This window comes from Schistocerca nitens, chromosome 8 (genome assembly GCF_023898315.1).
Source record: "Schistocerca nitens isolate TAMUIC-IGC-003100 chromosome 8, iqSchNite1.1, whole genome shotgun sequence".
In the NCBI taxonomy this organism is placed as follows: domain Eukaryota; kingdom Metazoa; phylum Arthropoda; class Insecta; order Orthoptera; family Acrididae; genus Schistocerca; species Schistocerca nitens.
In genome coordinates, this window is record NC_064621.1 from 209,837,979 (window position 1) to 209,861,765 (window position 23,787).

The 23,787-nt window shown below is 44.8% G+C and overlaps 1 protein-coding gene across 2 annotated transcripts in view; it reads left to right on the forward strand.

Annotated features, from left to right (window-relative positions):
- Window positions 1-7,179: 7,179 nt before the first annotated feature.
- Window positions 7,180-23,787, forward strand: part of LOC126198641 (E3 ubiquitin-protein ligase TRIM33-like) — a 161,003-nt gene continuing 144,395 nt past the window's right edge. For both annotated transcript variants that reach the window (XM_049935104.1, XM_049935105.1), the window contains exons 1-3: window positions 7,180-7,901; window positions 8,017-8,231; window positions 8,307-8,432. In XM_049935104.1, the coding sequence (XP_049791061.1) occupies window positions 7,604-7,901; window positions 8,017-8,231; window positions 8,307-8,432 (639 nt within the window). In that variant the 5' untranslated portion in view covers window positions 7,180-7,603. The remainder of the gene's footprint in view (window positions 7,902-8,016; window positions 8,232-8,306; window positions 8,433-23,787) is intronic.

Consider the following 23,787-nt stretch of genomic DNA (forward strand, 5'->3'; position numbering starts at 1 on the left):
GCTAATGAGTTGGGCTGAATGAGTGACTGAGAAAGGGCAACTAGGAATCGATGGGTACGAGCAACGTAGAGCGAGTTACAGTTAGGGGAGGTTGTGTGAGTGGGAGGTGAGCTGCTCATTACAAAGAGCGTGAATACACTACTGGCCATAACAAATGGTACACCACGAAGATGACGTGTCACAGACGCGAAATGTAACCGACAGGAAGAAGATGCTGTGATATGCAAATGATTAGCTTTTCAGAGCATTCACAAAAGGTTGGCGCCGGTGGCGACACCTACAACGTGCTGACATGAGGAAAGTTTCCAACCGATTTCTCATACACAAAACAGGAGTTGACCGGCGTTGCCTGATGAAACGTTGTTGTGATGCCTCGTGTAAGGAGGAGAAATGCGTACCATCACGTTTCCGACTTTGATAAAGGTCGGATTGTAGCCTATCGCGAGTGCGGTTTATCGTATCGCAACATTGCTGCTCGCGTTGGTCGAGATCCAATGACTGTGAGTTCAGGAGGGTAATACGGAACATCGTGCTGGATCCCAACGGCCTCGAATCGCTAGCAGTCGATATGACAGGCATCTTACCCGCATGACTGTAACAGATCGTGCAGCCACGTCTCGATCCCTGAGTCAAAAGATGGGGACGTTCGCAAGACAACAACCATCTGTACGAACAGTTCGACGATGTTTCCAGCAGCATGGACTACCAGCTTGGAGACCATGGCTGTGGTTACCCTTGACGCTGCATCACGGACAGCCTGCGATGATGTACTCAACGACGAAACTGGGTGCACGAATGGCAAAACGTCATTTTTTCGGATGAATCCAGGTTCTGTTTACAGCACCATGATGGTCGCATCCGTGCTTGGAGACATCGCGGTGAACACACATTGGAAGCGTGTATTCGTCATCGCCATACTGACGTATCATCCGGCGTGATAGTATGGGATGCCATTGGTTACACGTCTCGGTCACCTCTTGTTCGCATTGACGGCACTTTGAACAGTGGACGTTACATTTCAGATGTGTTACGACCCGTGGCTCTACCCTTCATTCGATCCCTGCGAAACCCGACATTTCAGCAGGATAATGCACGACCGCATGTTGCAGGTCCTGTACGGGCCCTTCTGGATACAGAAAATGTTCGACTGCTACCCTGACCAGCACATTCTCCAGATCTCTCACCAATTGAAAACGTACGGTCAATGGTGGCTGAGCAACTGGCTCGTCACAATACGCCAGTCACTACTCTTGATGAAGTGTGGTATCGTGTTGAAGCTGCATGGGCAGCTGTACCTGTACATGCCATCCAAGCTCTGTTTGACTCAATGCCCAGGCGTATCAAGGACGTTATTGTAGCCAGAGGTGGCTGTTCGTGGCACTGATTTCTCAGGTTCTATGCACCCAAATTGCGTGAAAATGTAATCACATGTCAGTTCTAGTATAATATAATTGTCCAATGAATACCCGTTTATCATCTGCATTTCTTCTTGGTGTAGCAATTTTAATGGCCAGTAGTGTATATTCGCATGTCAAAATGTTTGGGAAAATTTTTAAAAGTGCTGAGGAGATCAGAATGTCGCAGCTGGCACCCCACTTTTCAGTCAGACTCTTTTCAAATGGTTCAAGGCACTATGGGACTTAACATCTGAGGTCATCAGTCCCCTCAGACTCTATTAAACAGGAACATATTCGCCTTTCTTTTGTTCCGACAGGTGCATTTTCCCACTGGTAAATAATAATCCAACTCCTCCTCATTTAGGCTAATGAGTTCATCTGTAGAAAACGACCTTTTTCCATTGCAAGAAGTGACACATGAATACTTAAATGAGATAGTTTGGGAAATTATAAGGTTGGATAATTCCAGATCATTTCCATTTTCGCCATCAGAAAATGTTATACTTCTCTGTCTAACACAATAACATGAGATCTATTTATTCCAACAATCTTGTCGGTAATAATCGTCGTGTCCGAAAAAAATTCACGTTCGTTGAATCCTGATCACTTCCTCAGACCTAAATTGACAGAAGAAGAGGAGCGTAAAATAACGTTTGAGGGTGACGGGAAGATTAGAGCATGACGGCTTCTAAGTTGTTTGCCAAAATACAGCACTCATAAGGAACGTGATTAGATCTCTGTTTATTGAAAACGGTGTATCTCTCTTTATGGAAATTCCGTAACGCAGTATCATGGACAGTATACTAATGGCAGGAAAAGGTGATTAATATGCATGATTAAAGTGTAAAATATGTCAAGTTAGTATATGAAAATCAAAGTATGTAATATGCATGAATTTACTTCCTACAAGATCAAAATATGCAAGCTTGACCGAGAAAACCTAAGATTTCCTGATGCTGTGATATAGCACGAATGGTAATAATTTGTTACAAATGACTAAAGTTCATCCGACCCACACGGATAGCCGCACCCGTTAGCACGTAGCTTCCGGGATTCGGGAAGATGATGGTGAACCTAATGTTAGAAGGCTCAGCTGTGTTTTGATAGTAAAGAAGCAGTATATTATATTAGACTTAGAATTCGTTTCGCAATAGCGTAAAGTTATCATATTGCCAAATAAAGAAATATTAAATTGTGCATTTGGGTATTCTTACATACTGTTGAGAGTATATGCTACACTTTTTAAAGAGGCTTTTGTTGCTTAATGTTATGGACCAAATGCTATTTGTATGAAGGCCACCTGAATGCAAATTTTGTACATAAAATTAAAAAAAAGTAAACATTTTTTTTTCAGAATTAATGAAAAGCATGAGCCCTTTTAAGGCCATCTTTAACAAAGCGAACACGAGCCCCAACCCCTTTTGAGAAATTCCATGCTACGTTCTGGGCGATATTTGGTTAGCAATCGTAGCTCACGTACACGGGTGTTGTTACGCTCTCGGAAGTAGGTCCTCCTTCTTGTTGCTAAGTTACAATAAATGAAACTACGATATTCTAATGTATTGAAAGCCATCAACTTTTTTCTTAGTCATACTTTAGATATGTAGTTTTTACTTCAGAAATCTTGTACAGGTCTGTCTCTGTAATGTTGTGCACTGATTGTCGTTCTGTTCATATGTACTGTGAAAACGGTTGACACTGCTTGCTGCTCCGTAGTGAAACATGCGAGTGGAACACGGTTAAAAAGTGGCGAGAAACAGGTTCTTTTAAATGTTGTTCATTGATTTACAGAAAGATAAGCTTTGAGGTTCTGACTAAGTGTATTTACTAAAGTTAAGGGAATTTTGAAAACCGAATGTGTAGCTGAATAGATAGCGTTGTAGAATGATAAAATCGATACAAGTCATGGATCGATGTTACAAATCTCGATTTGGTTTTCTCTTCGTTTTCGTTCAGTTTGACATATCTAAATCTCTTAAACATAAAATTCATCAAATATATGCTCATTATGCATATGTAACCATTATTTTAACGAAAAATATGCGTCTTCTTGTTTCTAATAACATATTGCATCAAAATCATCGTTCTACTGCAGTATGAACCCAACAGAACTAAATAGTTCAAATGGCTCTAAGCACTGTGGGACTTAACATCTGAGGTCATCAGTTCCCTAGACTTAGAACTACTTAAACCTAACTAACCTAAGGACATCACACACATCCATGCCCGAGGCAGGATTCGAACCTGCGACCGTAGCACCAGCGCGGTTCCGGACTGAAGCGCCTAGAACCGCTCGGCCACAACGGCCGGCCCCAACAGAACTCAACTGATCTGGAGCCAAGTTAGGGGATATGTCGCGAGAAATAACAAGGCATTTTAAGCTGCCAGACGTATGGGAACTAATGCACGAAGCTTTTGTCGCCAGAGGAGAAGATGTGGTGCGTGGGCGGTTTCAAAAAATGTTCAAATGTGTGTGAAATCTTGTGAGACGTAACTGCTGAGGTCATCAGTCCCTAAGCTTACACACTGCTTAACCTAAATTATCCTAAGGACAAACACACACAGCCATGCCCGAGGGAGGACTCGAACCTCCGACGGGACCAGCCGCCCAGTCCATGACTGCAGCGCCAAAGACCGCTCGGTTAATCCTGCGCGGCTGGATGGTTTCGTTGATTCTGTTATTGACCTACTCGTTATCAGTGTAGCTGATGACAGTTCAAGCACTAAAAAGTATTTTGCGAAGCTGAATATGGAAGGCGTTCAGAAATTACCAGACGACTTACTATGAATAATACATTAAGTGGCTTCAATAATTTTATACGGTAAAACCCCTGCAATACGCTGTAACGCCACAAATATCGCGCGCAGAAAAATCACCCTGTGTTTAAGTTAGGAATTTTCAAAACTCTTGTTTTTAATTACAATACGATGTTAGCCAAGAACGAGAGGATCTTATTCTTCCCGTCTGGTACCCTAAGAGGCGTGCGGTATTGGAGTTCTCTTTAAAAAATTAAATGACATTCTAAGCTATATTGTTTCATTGTTCGTCTGTTTTTACATCGTAATTGCAAATGCCCACGTCACTGCAGGTTAGCTGGACCAGCTTGCTGGCCGGTGTCGTCCAAGTTAAATGCGCCGGTAAAGTTGTTACCGTATATTATCGCTCAGTCGATGTGTGCGTAACGCACAGCATAAAACGTATCCCTACTGCCGTATTTTGCTGTACTCGAGACAGCTTGGCTTCCGCTCCACGTGGAACGAAATCTAATGAGATTTCAGCAAGCGTGGAAGGAATACATGGGATAATGTTTACAGTTTACATCAGGTTTATTCGTATGATGAACGCAGCATAGAAGCCGGAGTCTCCCGAATATACTGGTTAATTAATGCATAGATAAAGCTCAGTAGGTCGTATATTATTTGTTATTTTACTAGTCTCTCTCTATAAAAGAGAGCCTCTTCAGATATTCACTGCACCGACAGCAGAATGTTACTGTTTCAAAGCTTCTCTCAGCTCCTCGTGTTGACGATTGCGCTGAGAACAGCTTTGAACATATAGCATGTCGACATTAGGTTAGTGAATATTTTAAGACACTGGCGTTTATGTAGTGAAACTACTAATAAAGCAAGTAATATGCGACCAGTAACGGTTCATCTGCACTTTAATTCCTAGCGAGTGCTTTGCAGCCTGCGGCCAATGGCTTTGCCGTGCGTTACGTTGGCAGTGATCGAAGACAAAACACTAGCTAACAGGCCGAAGTACTCCGACTTCTATCGATTCAGAACCTGGGGAACCGAACACATAACAATCCGTTATCAGATATACAAATTTCCAGATTTTGCAAATTCGTGTGTCTTGTGCCATATGGTGGACCTCCTATATAAGCTTTGTGATAGCGCTCAAATTAAAGAATTGCTTGCGTGTGTTGCTGGCAACGGAAACAATGGTGGCTTTCCTTGAACGCACGCCACAAATGTTATTAAATTTACAGCTAATTTTTCTCGTGCATTCATGAGACAATCACGCCAAAACGGATCGCTTGTTTATAAATCTGTGCGAAGATATTAGTAATGGCTGTGGAAAAGTGGTAGGCTTGTTATCTAATTTTACAGTCTCGAGGCAGGTTCGTGTCATAGACTTATTTCATAACTCCCTAAGCTTCTAGTTATAATTTCCCCCTGCGCACACAATTTTACAATATTATTTATGTCGCAGTTGACATTAAAGCGAAGCGTACGATGAAAATAATTTCTTTAAACATTCTTTTTACATGTTTTGTTATTCCTCTGCACTAGGCTCGATCACTTCCAAACTGCTAAGAATTGTTTATTCTTCTGAAATTGTTTTACTCCCGACTAACTCATTTTTTTCTATAAAACGGCCTTTTCGTCCTAGCTCGTTCTACAGCTAAATGTGATTCTTAGCTTCGTATCTCAGGCTGCAGTTCATATTACTGTAATCGATATACCTTTGAGCAATTTAATTCACATGTCACACCTTATAATTCAGTTTTTACGCATTCTCACTAGGCCATCCAAAGCTGTAGAGCAGAGATATCCATTTTTTTTTTTAGCTTACCTGGACTACACTGGAAGAAGGCGAGTATTTTGGGGCCGCACGTAGTATCCTTAACACTACTAACAATAAACGCCGAGAAAAAAAAATTGTGATGGACCAAGCAGAGAATATCAACATGTGTCCGGTGTTTCAGACTGAAAATATTCAATTTATCATAACTTTACACAGCTCTATTGTATTTATTTATTTTTACCGGTTATGTTATAATTGCTCACTTCTTGGGCCGCACTGATGCATGCTTTAGACCGCGTGCGGGCTCGGGCTTGGAAACCCCTGTTACGGAGTTCAACCATCGAACTCTTATGTCGGGTGAAGAGGAATGTTCTATACGAATAGTCGGCTTTGGCCAGTGACGTAATGTTAATGGCTGCTGTCACGTCAGTTTTTGGTGCATATATCCACAGTTTTGTCGTTAGTTGGCGAAGCCAACCAATTTAGAAGACAATAAGTTTGATCTGTAGCTTAGCATGAGATATAAGTTAGGTTAGAAGGTGACAGTATAGTTGTGAGTTGGCGAAGCTAACGAATCTGAAACTAAATAAATCTGGTTGTGATGAAAGACTGATATGTAGCTTATCCCACTTGAAAAAATCGCCAATAACATCACGTTTTGTCGCCATATTGTTTACGGCGTTTGTTGCACGTTTCCTGCATATCTAGTCTAACAAATTTTGTAATTTGGAAAGAATCGCATATCACTTACGAAAAACAATTTAACTACAGCGTGTATTGACTGATGCATTCGTAGCTGGAAACGCCTTCCACGTGGCACTGTTCACCATTAATATTTGGTACCTTCCGATATCAACTATGGACAAAAGAAATACTAATGCGCGACACTTTATTAATGATGACTTGTTTTTAACATATCATGTAACAAAATATGCAGTTACTCAGCTATGATAGTGTCTGAATGTCGTCTGCAATCAATAAATCAATTATTTTGCAGTGAAATAATCAAGAACAACTTGATTATGCTAAGAATTTAAAGATAGTTTAGTTTTTATAACTTTCTATCAGTCATGTATAACAGTGTGGTACACCCTGTCATGATAAATTACGCGCCGCAATTATTATCTGCATGCGAATCGCAACTCGGTTTAATCGATAATATCGATATTTGAAACGGTCGGAGTGTAGTTGCAATTGCAGGAAGTGAGTTCGGTTATATCGACCATGGAATATATCGATAGGAGGAATTAGATGGTGGTAGGTGGTGTTTTGGCGGTATGAAAATGTAGGATATTGACAGGATGGAATGCGTTAATGATACGTGGGACTACTATTTACATTAATTTGAAAACATAGATGACTTATGTGTCTATAATGCTGTTATTATCGCTCTGAAGTCCATGCGTTTAACGCTAACTCGACCGTCTTAAATCCCTGGCACGGCCGCACGGAGAAATAATGGCTGTTGTCAGAAATGCCGTGTAAATGATGAATTGTTTCAGAAAGCCGTAATTATTTTAAAAATCATATTTGCGTTCATATAACTGAGAGTAGTAGTGGAAAGTGTGTTACCGCAGTGACTGGCCTGCATACCGATACTGAGTTGTTGTTTACATTGATGGCTTAGGTCGCGAATTTTGAACCGTAGCGTGACAGAAGATTTCTAGTCGGAGAAATGGATAGGCAAGAACAAGTTATCGCTGTTGTGAAGCAAGAAGCAAACGAGAATAACACTCATGCGTCAGTAACATCGGACAAACAGATGAACGACTGTAGTGAAGATACTATACCTAGTCCAACAACTGGTGACAACCCCACTGGAAACCCTTGGTGCAATACAAAATGTGTTTTTTGCCAACATGTGTTATCGTCTGGAGACGCACCGAAACTTTTAGATTGTCTTCACGCCAGTTGTTCTTCTTGCTTGTCATTAAAATTTAACGAACAGGAGCAACTTGACGTTGAAGTAGTTGGTAAGATTATATTTTGTTTACGTTAATCAACAGCATAGTAACTAAATCGAAATAGCGCTTTAAATTTTGGAATTAGGTTTTTAAACAATTTTCTACAAGTGCTCTTATATTGCAGAGAATAGTAATGTGGTGTGCCCCATATGTCGTGTTCACTGTTACGCTGCCAACATAATTGAAAACCAGTTTCTCTTGGAAGCAGAGGGTGACAATGAAAATGGCCAAGGCTCTTCTAAAGTTAATGATCAGAAGTGCACAAGTTGTTTAGATAATTCCATTGTCACAAGTTGGTGTGTGGAGTGCTCTGAATATATTTGTGATGGTTGTGTTCAGGTAATCATATGTTTTTAATTATTCACTGTTGTGTAACGGAAGAAATATTATGTACTTAATGAACCTTTGATGTAGGCACATCAACGTTTAAAAATTACGAAAGAACATACCATAAAGCCAAAGGAAGAGGCTGAAAATGACAATCAAGCTTCAACTGTTACGAATGCCCCCAGGAGTCTCTACTGTGCTGTGCATAGACAGGTATGAGAGTGTAATATTTTAAGTCTTTTATAAACCACATGAATATGTGGTTTTCATATCAGTTTTCCACGTAGTGCTCAGCCCACACCTTTTAATTTGTGTTTTGTGAGATATATTCAAGGCATCGACAATCTTTAGTGAACTCTTTCCTGCTGCAGCTTTTGTAGTTAAGTAAGGAAATAAATGAATCTCGGCAACGAAAGCAGCATAATAATAATAATAATACTAGTAAAAATTCAGATACAACATGTGTCTGTAGTTAGAAAGCAAAATATTTACCCTAAACCTATAGAAAACGTGTTACTTATAACCCAATTCAGCTTTGAAAAGTGAACTGTGACAGTTTTAAATGAGCACAAATACATTGTGTAGGGCTGTAGTCAAGACAGCATAAGAAGGTTCTCTAACGCTCAATTTATCATAACTTTACACAGCTCTATTGTATTTATTTATTTTTAACGGCTATGTTATAATTGCTCACTTCTTGGGTCGCACTGATGCATGCTTTAGACCGCATGAAGCTGATGTGGAGCTGATTTGCCAAATTCACACTGCTCTCACATCAGTTGACTTACTTGGTATGCACAGCTGATCTTCCTCTCTGGATAGTCGATCTCCAAAAACTTCTTCTCTGTAGAATAAAGCTGCTCAAGCGAATTTACCCGTCTCTCTCTCTCTCTCTCTCTCTCTCTCTCTCTCTCTATACCCATGAAATAAGTGGATAGTCGCAGAATACTTTTAGTTTAATCTTGGTATATTTCAACTTCCACAAAGAACAAATTCACCATTTCTCACATAAATATTCAGAAGTTTGCAAGTCAACCGATTCGTCTCACATTAGACTCGATTAAATACATTTACAATAGTGTTAGTTTAACAACTATATAATTTATGAACATGTCTTGCTGCTAGCAACTCCAACACATGAATTACTTAAAAGTCTAATTTCATTTCTTCATTTGTCCTTAACAATCATCACAGTCATTAAACGCACAGATTAATACATAAACACTCCTTGTTCTTCTCTACACATACACTGAAACTTTATGGATCGTACAGCAGGTACTTGTTGGCGGCCGCATCCACATTTCGCTCGTGACTGTTTTTAGATCTGCACACACAAACATGCAATGCACTGTAGGTCAGATTCGTCTCTCTCTCACTTTTGTTTAAAATGTCATGTGTTTGAGACAGAGGAAAGCCAAGTGGTTCTAGAATTTACGCAGAAATTCATGAAGCACTACATATTCCCCCCCTCAGATCGAACACGTGATACTTTATATACAATCATTATGTACATTATATCACATATAACAACAATTCATATTTCAACAGTATACCTTGTTCCTTTCATAACCGTGAATACCCTTTTTCTTCTTATTTAGCTATTCCTAATTTTTTTTTTGTTTTACTTTAATTATAAAATATGAACATTTCAATCAATGTTGAAGTTTGTTTTCTTATATCTAGGAATTGTAAGGACTAAACCTTTGGTTTACAATTGTAAGCTCCAGGTGTTCATGACACTTGAGTACTTTATTCTAGGTAATTCCTTGTACTATTTTTTCCTTAGTACTTAATAGTATCATTATTTATAGTAGTTTGTAGTCTGGAGGTACTCTGAGCAACTGAAAGTGTTCTTTTCGACACTTGTAAACCCACATAAAACATAGGCCTAATAAGGCTAGTGGTGTATAAAATTCAAACTTGCCAGGATAATTCCTATTAAATGTGTTACTTGTCATGATACTGTCCTTTTCCCCTACGATCAGTACCTATACCTTACATGTGGGTTGACCCTATGAGTGCACTTCCTCGTTCCGTTCTGGTAGGTACGCCTGTTTATAAAACATCCCTATTTATCAGGCCACAGGACATCCTTACTCTATGTAGGTACACCTGCCCTATATCCTTAGCAAATGTTGGGTTCATCCCCCTTATCCTTTGAGTAGGCCTCATGGTTTATTGCCCTAGTATACGTCTTTATGTGCACTGTAATTAAATATTTCCTGGTAAAATAAAAATCTATTTTACACTTCATTCTAACTTCTTAGTACCTCATTTAACACTCTAGAGTCCTCCTCTACTTTTCAACTTCTATAATCTTAGTAGATACTATGTCTACATTTAGGATATGCAGGCCACCCTTCCTCTCTTCTACCACTGGGAGTCTACTTCCATCAACTGCTATATTCCCTTTCCTTCCAATTTCCTAGAACTTCCTTGAGAAATGGGGGTATGGTGCCACCTTGGCTTCGTCCCCGGACCTCCCTTCTCCACGACCTTTGCCAGCTTCCCAAGGATAGTACCCCCCCTATAGTTTATCGTCGAGCATTTGCTTGTCTATGCGCACTGATGGAGGATGCCACTTTCATTTACACTTGGCGACACCCCTATTAGATTCCAGCTTCCCGACCAGAGTTTGGTTTTTAATGCAGAGCTTTATGCTGTTCTCCAGGCTGTCCAGTACATCAGTCGCTATAAGTAGATATAGTATATTATATGCTTAGATTCACTCAGGTCTCTTCTGAACCTCCACACTCTATAACCTGTCCACCCTTTGGTCCACTGGGTTCAGGGCTGCCTCCACATGCTGCACTTGGGGGGCATCTCTATGGAATTCCTCAGGATCCCAGGGCATGTTGGTATCCGCGGAAACGAGGCAGCCGATATGGTGGCAAAGGTTGCAGTCTCTCTTCCTCAGTCGCCTGCCCGTGTGGCTCCTTTTGCCAATTTCCAGAGCATTTTATGTTGTTGTGTTGTTCTGTTATGGCACACACATTGGTCTGCACTTCCCGATAATAAATTATGGGATGTAAAACTTCTTCCCTGTGCTTGAACCTCTTCCTTCTGGCCTCTTTGTTGGGAGGAGGTAATTTTAACTAGACTCCAGATTGGTCACTGTCTCTTTAGCCATCGACATCTTTTAAGTGGTGATCCTCCCCTGCTTTGTCCCCACTGCCTTCAACATGGACGGTGAGACACCTTTCACTTCAGTGCCCCTATTTTAATCTGCTACTCGCCCGTTTACAGCTGTCACCTGATATATCTTCCCTTTTAGCAGATGACGCACTCAGCTGATTGCGTCCTTATGTTTATCAGTGTCAGTGAGATGACATCGGTCATTTGAAGCTCTCTTTGGGGACCCCCCCCCCCCCTTTTCATTAGCAGTTTTCTAAGCTTTCCTTCCATTTTAAGTTTCCCTCCTTCTTGAGTTACACTCCCATTGCTGCTGATTTAAATTTTGGTTTTTCACCATTCGCTAAGCCACACAGTGGGCACCTACAACTGTAGCAGTTTTGCACCCTAAAACCATAATCATAAAAAAAGAAAGAAAAACATTAAACAACAGTCATCCAGAAGTAGTGCAGACAATTGTGAATCACTTTTGTGATTTGACCTCCACCTATTACGTTAATCATAGATTTCCCCAACATAGAGAACACATGGAGAGACACAGACTAGACTATTCATCTAACAACTCTGAGCCACATAACTGTCCTTACTCCATGTGGGAACTACAACCTGCACTAACTGCTGCATGTGACACTGCTCCAAGACCCTACAGAATTCAGTATGGCATGCTAAAACACGTAAACATGGCGGGGAAAGAAGTGTCTCTATCCTCATAAACAAAATATGGGCTGAAGACTACTATCTGGATCCATGATGGGAAGTGTGTCTGATACCACTTCTCACGTCATGGAAGGACAAGTTTGTTGTAACGGTGACTGGAACGGTCGCGGAGTAGTTGTGACGGAAATGCAGTGGGACCTGCAGAGCGGCCCGCGAACAACAACACAACGGGAGAGGGCGGACACGATCAACGGAGGAAGTTACGACACAACAAAAACAGACAACAGAGTAACGAACCAAACAAGACAACCACATCCACTGGAATAGAAGCATGAAAGCCAATACGCTGTCTGGGGCGATATGTCCTGAGACGCACGTGATGTTAGACTGCTGGCTGAGCATGAGGCAGGCGCTTAAGTATGCTATCGGGGGCGCCGCTATTGGCCGCTGGGACCACGTGTTCCACGGTGGCACCCTCGTACTAAAAGTGGGCCAGGAGGTGCGTGCCGCCACAGCTTACGGCGCGATGGTGCAGAGACCTCTATGGGTCTTCAACTTCCATGACGTCTGGCGTCTATTCAAATTCTGCGGTGCGCACTACCAGAAGTTGTCTCCAGATAGCTACAGGGTGTTGCACCCACTAGCTGTGCAGGAATGACCCTTGAGTGGATGATAAACCAACACCTCGTGTGGACTCTTGAAACCAAGGGATTGTTCAATCATTTGGAAATAATGACCTGCAGTAGACAATCTCCTCTAATTAAAGGGTGCAATTCAAGAGTCATCCCTACAGAAACAGCAGGTTATTGGTATCTTCTTCAATCTGGAGAAAGCATATGTTACCACCTGGAGACACAATGTCGTCTGACAACTGCATAAATGGGGATTTCATGGGCATCTCCCCATTGTGCTGCAGTCCTTCCTTACAGAAAAATATTTGCAGTATTAAGTCAGTGCTACAAACTCCAACCAGTTTCTTCAAATGAATGACATTCTTCAGAGTAACATTTGTAACAACACCCTTCAATCAGTGGCAAGGCATCCAACCACATATTCCTTATTGTGGATGACTTTGCGGTATTCTGCTCTTCCTTGTGTCTCACAGATACTACATGTCGACTATAGCTGACCTGTAAGAGGCTGGAGGACTGAGTTGATACAACTGATTTTAAATTATCCGCATAAAAAACTATTTGCATGTATTTTAGTCATTTCTCTCAGTGCTTTATTTACCTAAAACTCTGGCTGAGGGGCCCATCTTGGATTTTAAGACCTCAATTATGTTTCTTGGGCTTCATTTTTGATCAGAGGTTAACATGACTGCGTCACCTCCATGATCTGAAATGTTTGTTTGAAGGCACTAAACATTTTAAAATGTGTTAGTGATAAGAGCTGGAAAGCGGATCAGACCAGCCTCTTCTTACATTCTATAGAACCTTCAACTGCAAATGGCTTGACTATGGCAGTATAATATGTGGCTCAGATAGGCCTTTCTATTTAAAGATATTGGGTTCTGTCCCCTATGCTGGCATTAGAATGGCCACAGGAGCTTACTGAACCAGTCCCATTCCTAGCCTCTGTGCAGTAGCCAGTGAGCCACCTTTGCCATCTGCTGAGAACTTCTCATGGTGCAATGTATACAAAGTGAGGGCCATCTTTGACCATCCTGAATAATCCGCACGATAAAGGTTTACTGCGTACTGGGCTACTAAGTGTTTTTCTGTCTGTGCGTAAGATTATCTAGAGCAACTTGTGGCAGCAGACATAAAGGTACCAATTCTTAAATTGGATGGAGTATATACCCTCCTTGGATAGGTGACAGACCCACTCTTAACTTGGACAGGACAGAGCACAAGTTCACTCTCCACCTGTAGTTTAAAAAAGGATTTTTAATGGTATTGTATTGGAATATCAGGAGCATGTGATAGTCTTTACCAATGGATCAAAGTAAGTGCACTATCTCAGGTGTTCTATTAACTTTCCACATTTTGTCAGCAAAATCTGCCTACCGAACCACTTTCTGGAGTACTATGGAGAGCTCTGGGCATCAAGAAGGCACTCACTGGAGCACATGAGACTTCTTGGTGGAGAGAAGTTTCTTGTCTGCATGGATTCTTCTAGTGTTCTACAGGCTAATCAGCAGCCCTGCAGATTGGATAGTTCAAGTGGTCTAGGACACTATCCATCTCTGATACAGGCAGAGGAAAGAGGTTGTTGGGTTCCTAGACACATGGGAATCAAAGGAAACGAGGAAGCTGACAGAGCAGTGAGAACAGCCTGCCAGGAAAATATCACTGTTGTTTAATGGGTGACAGAGAGATTGTTGGCTGCGTGAGAAAGGTAGTGGCTGTAAGAAGCTGTAGTTGGTCAAAATCAGCTTGTTATCGTAGCACACTTCTTTTTGGGCGCCAAGAAGAGATGAATTGGTCCTCACTTGCCTTCGTATCGTACACTGTCCAATGAAGCTTGCTTATCTCTTGTGGTTTGAAGAACCATTGGAATGCCGTGTTCGTGAGGGATTTACCCTTAATTTTTGGTGATGATGAAACAATAGCAAGAAAATTGGTGACATTAAGTGTGATGCCAGCACTCCTACACAATTTAATTGGACAGAGGTTTTAATGTGTTTTTGGGTGGCTAGCTTGTTCTATTAGTTTTGCAATCAGCCAGCCACCTTAATGTCATCTGTTGTTTTATTATTGGTATTAATGTATGTGAGTAGTAATACTGGAGGTTGCATGTGAAATTTTTTTTGTCTGCTTTTCTTTTTAAGAGGAATAACTAATGCTGAACCAGTACCATGAACGTGAGAAAGGGTGCTGGTGACGACAGTATTAAGTGCCAGACAGGTTTCAATCTGTCCATCAGTCCATCCGAAAGCTGTTCTTAACATTTCACATTCTTGCTTCTGCTGTATGTGGGCATTGTTGTCAAAGGTTCTGATTTCATGCTGTATGCTGCTACAAGAAAAGTTAAAACTCAATAACAGAATATTAGGATGCACAATAATCATTTCAAAATATGGTTTTAATTTGGAATGAAATGCATGTGTTGTTGTAACTATTTGAGCATCAGCTCATTGATGACTTTACATTCGCATAAATGTTGAATTTTCTATTTTCTGGGTTTCCCACATCTAAGCGAAGGTGAAATGAACAGTGAACATAAGAAATAATAGTGTTTGGGTGTTATTGTTGATGAGTATGAAATCCACAATTTTGGCTCATAACTATTTTGTACAACCGAATGATGGACTATAATACATCAGTAGGTATTCCAAGTCAAAATGCATTTGTCTTAAATCTAGAATTATTTTCATACAATTTTAAAGTTTTCCATTCTTTTTTGTGCAATTGGTGGTACATCAATTTTCTTTGAAGTCTTCTGTATGCTACAACAAAGGCTAAATGTAAACCTGACCCTTGGAACATGCATAGAGCTAAACAAAATTATATTGATGACATTTAGTGTGGAACGCCATTCATCTGTCTGTGTTATTCAGTCAGATACCTCTAAGGGCTACAAATTGTTTTCAAAGTATTAATTAAAATCATGAATGTGTCTGTAAGCAGCAACTGTAAAGTGGTAGTCTTGGAAAGGATGGAAAACATCAGCCAACCAGTTAAGTAATGCAGGTTTATTTGAACTCTTGACGTGAGTTTCAATAATTATAAAATTATTTTCTTCAGAGGCATGTGTGACACTTAGAACTTGCACATTGTTACAAAAGATCCAAGTAAAACAAAAATATCAAATACTGATAACAGATTAGCAGCCAGGATTACATGCTTACTTGTTATATGTTGTGTTGAAAAGGTATGTTAGATTACAGCCATTTGGCTCTTGTCAAATAAAAATTCTCCTCAAAAACAATAAAATAGCAAGCTGTGGGCATCAGATAACAGATTGTTAGTTGTGTGGTATGGATCAACTCTGGAAGAATGCCTTAAATAGCACCTGCTGCTTACAGTGTTAAAGATGCTCTGTGTACAGTAACTACATAGACATACATATGTACTTAAAAGCCAGTGTGGTAGCCAGTCTGACGTGATGGTGTAATTATTTACCCTTTTGGTAGAGATCTCTGACAGCACGGTGATCACATTACTGATGTCTGAGATGCTAGTGCACCACACATGACAAGCAGTAGACACCCATCTTCTTGGGGCATCAGGGCTCCTAGCAAAAACCCCATGCATCAGATGACCTTTTCTGCAATTGGTTGGCAACCATAGGGGGAGGTGGTATCGGGATGGACGTTTCGCAGAGGAAACACATCAAACTAAATCAACACAATGGTTGTACTTATCTGACTGTCTCAACAGATTGGTATTGATATTTCAATTCGGGCAATTACAGTCCAGCTGCTTTTCCTATCCTAGCTACCCCAAGCCATAAGACTGTGAAGTAATTAGCAAAATGGGCAATCTTGATTAAAGTCTCTTCTGTTGCACTATCTCGAGCTCTTCAGACAGGTGAAAAACTAGGTGACATACCAGTGACTATTACTGCACATAAAACTTTGAATACAGTACAAGTAGCTATGTTTCAGAGTCCTTGCACTCCAGAGAGATGAGAAGTTACGAAAAAGTTATGGTTGTTCTGTGTAAGTGTGACATGCAATCCCCCATGCCCATGAGATCTTTCTCATGCTTATGCTTAAGACATAAATCATTTACTATATTGCGCAAAAGATAAGAAGATACAATCATATAAATGAACTGTCCGTCTGTCTTATACTGAGACAAGGAAAAATTGTTAACCCATGCATCCAGTTGACATGGTGAAAAAGTGTGCAAACATTGCTCTTGCACCCCACCTACTTCAACGTGTTCAAACCCAAATCTACCCCTGCCCTCCTTTCTCATGATTCCTGAGACACCATCTTCAGGAATCACTCTCCGCACCCGGCCAGAGAAACAGCTTTGACTTCTGGCATCTACCAAAGGTAGGGCTCCCTCTTGGGACCCCTCTCCCTGGAAATCCACAGATCAGAGGCCAAAATCAGCCAGTGACTGAAGGAGTTGTGAACTCTGGGTCCGAGAGGTGCCTGTTCTTCCTCTATTTTCTACACTCACATTAGGGATGCTCCAAAAGTTGCAAAAGAGGAGGAGGAGAAGAAGAAGAAGAAGAAGGAAGAAGAAGAAGAAATTGCGAGTGAAGGCTTCTCCTGTGACTCTGAAGGTACCAGCTTCCCCCATGTCATTGATTCTGAACCAATGTTCATTATGTCATTCCACCTCCTACTGCAGACAGACAGTGGCCCTGGCATGTGATATGCTTTTATGGTCCCTTTACACCTAATGAGGACACCTTCAATATGGTGATCCATTGGAAATGTAATGGATATTGCTGTTACCTGTTCTCTTTTGTTCTGCACTTTGTGTTGCTCTCCAAGAAACACATTTTGCTGATGACCGTTTCCCAGCACTTCAAGATTACTGTGCATTCTGTCAGAACTGTACTGGCCCCAAGAGGACATGTCGAGGGGTCTGTACATTGATTTCCACAGATGTCATCTGTGAGTGGATTCCCCTTCGTATCACATTGGAAGCAATGTGCAAATGACACCAGCAATCACCGTTTCTAATGTTTATTTACTACAAGGCAGGCCAAACTCTTTTTGTCCTACTTGAGTATATCAATGCACACCAGTCTATGTGGGGAAGTACAACATCCTTTAGGGGCCTTCTGATTGACTAGCTTCTTTCTGATTTTGATCTGTCTCTACTCAGTGATGGCTTCCGTGCACCCTGTGGCCCCTTTTTGGCTATTGACCTTACAACCTTTTCCCCCAAATTTCCCCCCTGCGGGTTCGGGGGTAAGAATAGGCCCGCGGTATTCCTGCCTGTCGTAAGAGGCGACTAAAAGGAGTCTCAAATGTTTCGGCCTTATATGTTGGTCCCCTCTCGGGTTTGACCTCCATCTTTCTAAATTATTCCGAAGAGCGAGCCAATTGGGGAAGGGCGCCTTACATGGTGCACTGTATCCGTCGTGCAATTAGACCTTTAGCCGTCTTTCTCGTCGTTGCAATGGTGTCCCGCTCGTTTTCGATCTCTTGGGCGATTACCACGCTGCACTCTGCAGTGTTTCTTTTAACTGCGACGACGACCTTGGCCATTTTTGCACCTAAGATCCAGCACGGTAGCCAGTCCGTTGTGGTGGGGCCGCCATGTACACTCTTGGTTGTAGCCCCCTGACAACACAGGGATCGCTCTACTGATGCCTGCGCCGTTAACTCCCCACGTATGCCAAGGAGTCGATGCCCATCTCCTTGGTGCATCAGGACTCCCGGCAATGGCCGTCCTGCCAGGTGGCTATTGCTGCGGCTGGGTGGCGCCCGTGGGGAGGGCCCTTGGTCGGAGTAGGTGGCGTCAGGGCGGATGACCCGCAATGAAGTGTGGTACATCATCTCTCGCTGGCGGCCAGCCGCCAGCAGTCTCTAAGCGTTCTCGGGCTCAATTTAATGCTGAAAAGTACAATCCGAAAACGTTCCCCTCTCTGGCCACGCCGTGGGAGGAACGTAAATCTCAGGACGGCAGTAGCAGTTATTCGCCCCGATTCTTAGTTTGCACGAGAGCTGATGGGGAGTCTTTTCTCTCCACAAAGCCTCAGTTCTTCGTCGAGCATTTAGAGGACAAGTTTGGGGAGGTGGAGGGCTTGTCCAAGATGCGCTCTGGTTCTGTGCTCATCCAAACGGCATCCTCTGCCCAGTCACGGAGGTTGCTCAATTGTGACAAGTTGGGGGATGTTTCAGTTAGCATCACGCCGCATAAGAGTCTCAACATGGTCCAGGGTATTATATTCCACAGGGATCTTCTTCTGCAGTCCGACGATGAATTACGCGCCAATCTCGAACGACGAGGTGTTCACTTCGTCTGGCGCGTCCATCGGGGTCCGAGGGATAATCAGGTAGCCACCGGTGCCTTCATTTTGGCCTTTGAGGGTGATGTCTTACCCGAAAAGGTTAAGGTGATGGTTTACCGTTGTGATGTGAAGCCATATATCCCTCCTCCGATGCGGTGTTTTAAATGCTGGAAGTTCGGGCACATGTCATCTCGCTGTACTTCCAGCATCACGTGTCGGGATTGTGGACGTCCTTCGCATCCTGATACTCCATGTGCCCCGCCTCCTATCTGTGTTAACTGCGGTGAACACCATTCCCCCTGCTCGCCGGACTGTAGGATCTTCCAGAAATAAAGGAAGATAATGGAATATAAGACTCTGGACCACCTGAGCTACACCGAGGCAAGGCGGAAATATGAGCGGCTACATCCCGTGCCCCTGACATCCTCCTATGCCGCTGCTGCAACAGCGATCCGATCCTCTCCTGTGTCGTCACGTACTGTTGCCTCTCAGCTATGTCACAATGAACCGGCCCCCTTGGTTGTGGGGGACACTTCCCCCTCTGTTGCCCCATCTACTCCAGGATCAACACCACCCCAACCATCGGGGACATTCGTCCCCCCTTCCCAGCCGGAGAAGCGTGGGGCTTCTTCGGCTACTCTAGCCAGGAAGGGGTCCCTTGGGGCCCTCCCTTCCCAGGCTTCGCCCAGTGTCAAAGCGGAAACCCGCAAAGGTTTGAAACAACAACCGGTCGCTGGTGATAGGGCTTCACGGTCGTCGTCCGTCCCTGAGACTGACCCAGTGGGGCCCTCTCAGCCAGACCCTCCAAAGGCACAGCGTGCGAAGCAGTTGAAGAAAAAGGCTCCCAAGCATCCTGACATTGCGGTGGCACCTGTCCCACCGCCACCTTCAAGCTCTGCCTCTGAAGACGAGGTGGAGATTCTGGCGTCGGCTGAGGACCTCGCTCTTGCCGGTCCCTCGGACGCAATGGATGGCATTTGCACGGGTGCTCCATCGGAGGCAGCAGGTGACCCAGCGGCGTAATCTGCCTTCCCAGTCCCGTCACGCCTTTCCCAGCCATGGACAACACCATCCTCCAGTGGAACTGCAGCGGTTTCTTCCACCATCTAGCTGAGCTCCGACAACTTATCAGCCTTCACCCCTTCTTCTGCATTGCTCTCCAGGAAACTTGGTTTCCAGCGATGCGAACCCCCGCCCTCCGTGGCTATCGGGGTTATTATAAGAACCGAGCAGCTTATGAAAGGGTGTCTGGTGGCGTCTGCATATATGTCCTTCACACTCTGCACAGCGAGTCTGTCCCTCTCCAGTCGCCTTTAGAGGCTGTCGCTGTACGGGTGTGGACGCCACAGGCTGTTACCGTCTGCAGTCTTTACCTTCCACCGGATGGTGATGTCTCGCAGCATGTCCTGGCTGCACTGGTCGCCCAATTGCCGCCACCTTTCTTGCTATTGGGCGACTTCAACGCCCATAACCCTCTGTGGGGTGGGTCAGTGGCAACAGGTCGAGGCGCCATCGTTGAGAATTTATTGTCGCAGCTCGATCTCTCGCTGTTAAATGATGGTGCCTTCACACACTTCAGTGTGGCGCATGGCACCTACTCCGCCATTGACCTTTCAATCTGTAGCCACAGCCTCTTACCGTCTGTCCAATGGAGTGTGCATGACGACCTGTGTGGTAGTGACCACTTTCCGATATTTTTGTCACTACCACGGCGCCACTCTTCTGGGCGCCCTAGCAGATGGGCTATGAATAAGGCTGACTGGGATTTGTTCTCCTCCACTGCCGCTTTTGAGCCTCTCTCTACTGATGACATTGATGCGGTGGTTCAATCGGTCACCACCGGCATCGTTACTGCCGCCGAATCAGCCATTCCCCGTTCCTCTGGGTCCCCTCGGCGGCGGACTGTGCCTTGGTGGTCGCCTGAGATCGCTGAAGCGATTAAAGATCGCCGGTGGGCGCTCCAGCGTCACAAGCGACATCCCTCCATCGACCACCTTATCGCCTTCAAACGGCTGCGTGCGCGGGCCTGCCTCCTTATCCGCCAAGGCAAGAAGGAGTGCTGGGAGCGGTATGTATCCACCATTGGCCTCCATGTCACTCCATCGCAGGTCGGTCTGGGCCAAGATTCGACGCGTCTACGGCTATCGGACCCCTGCCAGCGTCCCTGCGCTCTCACTGAATGGAGCAGTTTGTACTGACTCCGACGTCATTGCAAATCGCTTAGCAGAGCATTTTGCTCTGAGTTCCGCCTCTGCGAATTACCCCCAGGCCTTCCGCTCCATTAAAGAGCGGATGGAACGTCGGAGCCTTTCGTTTCGCACCAACCACCCAGAATCTTACAATGCTCCATTTAGTGAGTGGGAATTTCGCAGTGCCCTAGCTGCTTGCCCTGATACCGCTCCTGGGCCAGATGGCATCCACTGTCAGATGCTGAAACACCTTTCAGTGGACTGCCAGCGGCGCCTTCTCGATCTTTACAACCGTCTTTGGGTCGAGGGGGAGTTTCCGTCGCAATGGCGGGAAGGCATTATCATCCCCGTTTTGAAACCTGGAAAGAACCCTCTGGAGGTGGACAGCTACCGTCCCATTAGCCTCACCAACGTTCTTTGCAAGTTGCTTGAACGGATGGTGAGCCAGCGCTTGAATTGGGTACTGGTGTCTCGGGGCCTTCTCGCTCCGTCTCAGGGTGGGTTCCGTAAAGGCCGCTCCGCCACCGACAATCTGGTGAGCCTGGAGTCGGCCATCCGTACTGCCTTTGCCCGCCGTCAGCACCTGGTCGCTGTCTTTTTCGACATGCGGAAGGCGTACGATACGACATGGCGTCATCACATCCTTTCTACGCTTCATGGATGGGGTCTTCGGGGTCCTCTGCCGATTTTTATCCGCAATTTTCTGTCGTGTCGTACCTTCCGCGTGCAAGTCGCGGCCTCCTATAGTTCCTCCCACGTCTAGGAGAACGGCGTGCCACAGGGTTCTGTTTTAAGTGTCTGTCTGTTTTTAATAGCCATTAACGGGCTTGCTGCGGCCGTGGGAAATTCTGTCTCCGCTTCCCTGTATGCTGACGACTTCTGCCTTTATTACAGCTCTACTGGCATTGCAGCGGTTGAACGTCAGCTACAGGGCGCTATCCGCGATGCGCAGTCTTGGGCTGTAGCGCATGGGTTTCAGTTTTCGGCAGCCAAGACCCGCGTTATGCATTTCTGCCGGCGCCGAACAGTCCATCCTGAGCCGCGGCTTTATCTTGCCGACGAACTGCTTGCTGTGGTGGAGACCCACAGGTTTTTGGGGGTGGTTTTCGATGCCCGGTTGACTTGGCTGCCTCATATCCGGCAGCTCAAACAGGCGTGTTGGCGGCATCTCAATGCTCTGCGCTGTTTGAGCCACACCCGCTGGGGCGCCGACCGCTCTACCCTGTTACGGCTCTACCAGGCGTTAATCCAGTCCCGCCTGGATTATGGGAGCCTGGCTTATGGCTCAGCATCCCCATCTGCGTTACGGGTGCTGGATCCAATTCTCCACAGCGGGATACGCCTTGCCACTGGTGCTTTCCGCACCAGCCCTGTGGACAGCGTACTAGTGGAGGCAGGTGTACCTCCACTGCGGTTCCGACGCCAACGTTTGCTGGCCGCTTATGCTGCCCATGTTCTAAGCTCGCCCGGGCATCCTAACTATCGTCTCCTGTTCCCACGATCGGTCGTCCGTCTGCCAGAACGTCGGCCCCGCTCTGGTTGTACAATAGCGGTCCGCGTCAAAGAGCTTCTCTCTGGTCTTCAGGTTTTCACTGTTCCACCTCCTTTCCGGGCTACTTTGCATACACCCCCATGGTGTGTTCGTCGCCCTTGCCTTCGGCTCGACTTGGCACAGTGCCCGAAGGACTCAGTCCCTCCAGAGGCCTTCCGCCGCCGCTTTCATTCCCTCCTGGCCACGTATCAGGGCTCTGGAATTGTTTACACCGACGGCTCGATGGTTGCTGGTCGAGTCGGTTATGCGCTCACTCTAGGGGACCATTCCGAACAACGTTCCTTGCCGGCTGGCTGCAGCGTTTACACTGCGGAGCTGGTCGCCATCATTCGAGCCCTAGAGTATATCCGCTCCTGCTCAGGTGAGTCCTTCGTTATCTGTAGCGATTCCCTGAGCAGTTTACGAGCTCTCGACCAGTGTTTCCCTCGTTCCCGTCTGGTGATGGCTATCCATGAGTCCCTGCATACTCTTGCGCGTTGCGGCCGCTCTGCGGTCTTCGTGTGGACCCCAGGCCATGTTGGGATCCCCGGGAATGAGAATGTTGACCGTCTGGCGAAAGAGGCCACGAGGACGTCATCTCTTGATGTTGGCCTCCCAGAGACTGATTTGCGGGCAGTCTTCCGCCGCAAAATTTTGGCGCTATGGGCCGATGAATGGCGCGAACTGACGACGCGCAATAAACTCCGTGCTGTGAAGGAGACGACGGCTGTGTGGCGGTCATCCCTGCGAGCCACTCGCAGGGACTCAGTAGTTCTTTGCCGGCTCCGCATTGGCCACTCCCGGCTGACACACGGTTACTTACTGCGCCGGGAAGACCCTCCTCTATGTCGCTGTGGGGCGGCTTTGACGGTGGCCCACATTTTGATGGCCTGCCCCCTTTTAGCTGTGGTCAGGCAGACGTTTAGGCTGCCTGATACGCTCCCTGCCCTTTTAACAGACGACTCCGCCATGGCTGACTTAGTTTTACGTTTTATTCGGGCAGGGGGCTTTTATCATTTAATCTGAGTGTTTCTATTTTCTGTTATTGTTTTGTGTTGATTCTGGCCTTTGGCCTATGCTTTTAAACTGATTTTTTAACGTGTTTCTAAGTGGTTGGCTTTTCCTTTTTTTATTTCTATGGTCGGCCAACCACCGTCACACTCTGTGTGGTTTTAGTTCGTTTTGTCTTGTC